This window comes from Ovis canadensis, chromosome 7 (genome assembly GCF_042477335.2).
Source record: "Ovis canadensis isolate MfBH-ARS-UI-01 breed Bighorn chromosome 7, ARS-UI_OviCan_v2, whole genome shotgun sequence".
NCBI classification, from domain to species: domain Eukaryota; kingdom Metazoa; phylum Chordata; class Mammalia; order Artiodactyla; family Bovidae; genus Ovis; species Ovis canadensis.
The window spans coordinates 53,364,308-53,367,661 of NC_091251.1; the positions used below are offsets into that span (position 1 = coordinate 53,364,308).

The 3,354-nt window shown below is 52.9% G+C and overlaps 1 protein-coding gene across 1 annotated transcript; it reads left to right on the plus strand.

Annotated features, from left to right (window-relative positions):
• The first annotated feature begins 695 nt into the window (after positions 1 to 695).
• On the plus strand, positions 696 to 2,951 carry ARF6 (ARF GTPase 6). The gene is made up of 2 exons (XM_069596169.1): positions 696 to 1,388; positions 1,489 to 2,951. Exon 2 carries the CDS (start codon positions 1,964 to 1,966, stop codon positions 2,489 to 2,491), a length of 528 nt encoding a protein of 175 aa, XP_069452270.1. The 5' UTR covers positions 696 to 1,388; positions 1,489 to 1,963; the 3' UTR covers positions 2,492 to 2,951.
• The last annotated feature ends 403 nt before the right edge of the window (positions 2,952 to 3,354 follow it).

Genomic DNA, 3,354 nt, shown 5'->3' on the forward strand with positions numbered 1-3,354 from the left:
ATCTACCACTATCACATTTTCTTAAACTGTGAAAAAAGAAGTATGTTACCTTATGTTATTACAGCATTTTCTTTAAAAAAAGAACATTATTTTCCCGTTTTTCGTTCATTTCCAGCTTTCACTTTAGGTCTAGCTTTACCAATAAACATCTGACACAAAAAGGTTTCCTTAAGTTTTCTACAAACATTATACTTATTACTTAACCCTCAAATAGGGTTTGTGGACAGCAAAGTCAGTAGTACACTCAGTTTAAACATGAGATAACTCAGTAAGGTTAAATGTTCAAATCGAGGCAACAGAAGTAGTCTTTCTAATTCTTAAAGTTGAGAATGAGTGGCTGCTGCTGCTGCTGCTGCTAAGTTGCTTCAGTCGTGTTCGACTCTGTGCGACCCCATAGACGGCGGCCCACCAGGCTCCCCCGTCCCTGGGATCCTCCAGGCAAGAACACTGGAGTGGGTTGCCATTTCCTTCTCCAAATGAGTGGCTGGGTAAGAAGTTATTATTAATTACACTAAAAGATGATAATATTTATACATGAAAATTTATCACCTCCTAAAAAGCTGAAAAAGCATGGAAACTGTTGATAATACTGTAATTAAAAAAACACAAAACAAAAACGTGGACTGGTCCTGCCGAGATGTGTTGAGATTGGGCTCAAATGCCCCAAAGACGGGCTTGAGAACAAACCGAAGCCCAGTAAAAGCGCCGCACTGACTGGCAGATTCCACGCGAACCACTTGCCTCCCACGTGTCTTTCAGGAAACGCACAGAACACGAGGGATAAAAGGAAGCCAAAGAGGGCCAGGGGAAAGGTAAAAACCGTGGCTACGGCTTCCCTGGGAGACTGAGGGCTCCCGAAGGCTGCGGCAGGCTGGAGGGACCTCGCGGAGCATCAGGCAGGCATCGGGGTCTGCGAACAGGCCTGGAAGGAGCACGGGGAAGGCGTTCGTTGGGGGAGCGGGCGGTCCGTGAGCCCCACCCCTTGGAGCTCCGTAGAGGATCAGCTCCCCTGGATCGAGTTGGGAGTGGAGGAAGTGAGAGCGCAGAAGAAGGAACGCATAGAGGAAGGAGTCGCTAGAGGAGCGACAGACAGGTGGGAGCTAGTCAGAATCCCAGGTTCGCGGGGGTGCGGGTTGGCCGCACCCGCGAGACCTCCGGGCCGCCGTAGCCCCGCCCCCAGCGCGTGGCGCCCCGACGCTTGGCGCGCGGGCCGCTCTCCTTACAGAGGTCGCTCTTGCCCGAACGGTTGGACTCCCTCTGTTGCGCCTGCGTAGTCGGGAGGGGAAGTGAGGCGGTTTCCTCGGCGCCTTTTCCGGCGGCGGCAGCGGCAGAACTGGGAGGAGGCTGTGGAGGCCGGAGGGAGCCCGCGCGCGGGGCGGCGGCTGGAGGTAACCTCCTGGGCTGAGCTGACGAGGCGGGCCCCCTCGGCTTCCACTCTCCTCTGGGGCTCCCGCAGTAACTCCTTTTTCCCTCTCTGTGTCTCCGCAGGCAGCGCACCGAGTTCCCGCGAGGATCTATGACCTGACCGGGCGCCAGAGCCGCGCTGCCTCTCGGGTGGCCTGGGTCGGTGGTGAGCGCGGTGCTCGCGGACCGGGGACCGGGCCGAAGGGCCGCAGTCTTCCAGGAGAAGGCGGAGGAGCGGGAACCGCGGCGGCGCTCGCGCGGCGCCTGCGGGGGGAAGGGCAGTTCCGGGCCGGGCCGCGCCTCAGCAGGGCGGCGGCTCTCCCGGCGCAGACTCAGCGCCCCGGCGGCCGCGGCGCCTGGAGGAATCAAGTTGTGTGGTGGGTGATGCCCGAGTGAGCGGCGGGCCCGGGCCTCTGCCCAGAGGAGGCGACTCCCACGCAGGCCGCACGGGCGCCCTCGCGACTGGGAGGCTCCGTTTCTGTTTCGCGGCTGCGGCGGCGTTGTTGGCGGAGGGGACCCGGGACACCTGAATGCCCCCGGCCCCGGCTCTTCCGACGCGATGGGGAAGGTGCTATCTAAGATCTTCGGGAACAAGGAAATGCGGATCCTCATGTTGGGCCTGGACGCGGCCGGCAAGACAACCATCCTGTACAAGTTGAAGCTGGGCCAGTCGGTGACCACCATCCCCACTGTGGGTTTCAACGTGGAGACGGTGACTTACAAAAACGTCAAGTTCAACGTATGGGATGTGGGCGGCCAGGACAAGATCCGGCCGCTCTGGCGGCATTACTACACCGGGACCCAGGGTCTGATCTTCGTAGTGGACTGCGCCGACCGCGACCGCATCGACGAGGCCCGCCAGGAGCTGCACCGCATTATCAATGACCGGGAGATGAGGGACGCCATAATCCTCATCTTCGCCAACAAGCAGGACCTCCCCGATGCCATGAAACCCCACGAGATCCAGGAGAAACTGGGCCTGACCCGGATTCGGGACAGGAACTGGTATGTGCAGCCCTCCTGTGCCACCTCGGGGGACGGACTCTATGAGGGGCTCACATGGTTAACCTCTAACTACAAATCCTAATGAGCATTCTCCACCCATCCCCCGGAAAGGAGAGAAATCAAAAACCCATTCATAGGATTATCGCCACCATCACCTCTTTCAATTGCCACTTTCTCTTCTTTTGAATTTGAACTCTGGAGTTACAGTTCTGCGGTTTGGGGGAGGGGGTTAGGGATTTTCTTTCTTTTTTTGCTTTGCGTTAGGATGCTCTGATCTGACTTTTTGACATGAACACAAAGTGCTAGATGCTCTTGTTGACTTCCAGCAAATGGGATGGGGGAAATATAGCAGTTCTTGGTAAATTCCTTTATAATAATGGTTTGATTTTTTTATCTCGGGAGAATCTTCTTTTCCAATGTATGCTTTTTTCCTTTTTGCCCAGTTTCCTTATCACTTGCTGTAGATGGCTTATTTTGCATTCATGCAGACTATGTTGCAAGTCTGTTTCATCTAGTAAACTGAAAATTATTGCTTAATCAAACTGCTGTTTGTCTTTTATATTTAAGGCCTTTCCCCCCCTCTTATGAGTTCTGACTTTAAGTAAATTCAAATGTGACCTTTTATATCTAAGACCAGTATAGTAAACTTAGCCCACAGTGGCAAATAATGAGTAATATCCTTGTAATATGTTCCAGTTGCACATCAGTATGTTAAACAGATAATGTAAGCAGTTCTTTGAAATTTCAGCTATTAAGTTCTGAAACGTACATCATGCATGAGTAAGGATAAAACTCAAGTTCCCCATTGCAAAGCTAACTTACACTGCATAAAACTGAAAATATAACCTGTCAAGGACGCAGATTTTTTTTCACTTCAAAATTAGCAACTTTGCTGTGTTTTCCCTCTTTGTTAACTTTAAAAACATACTCTTCCAGAAAATGGAG

Coding starts and splice junctions, on each gene's coding strand:
- ARF6 (XM_069596169.1), top strand. CDS start 1,964: ATGGGGAAGGTGCTATCTAAGATCTTCGGGAACAAGGAAATGCGGATC.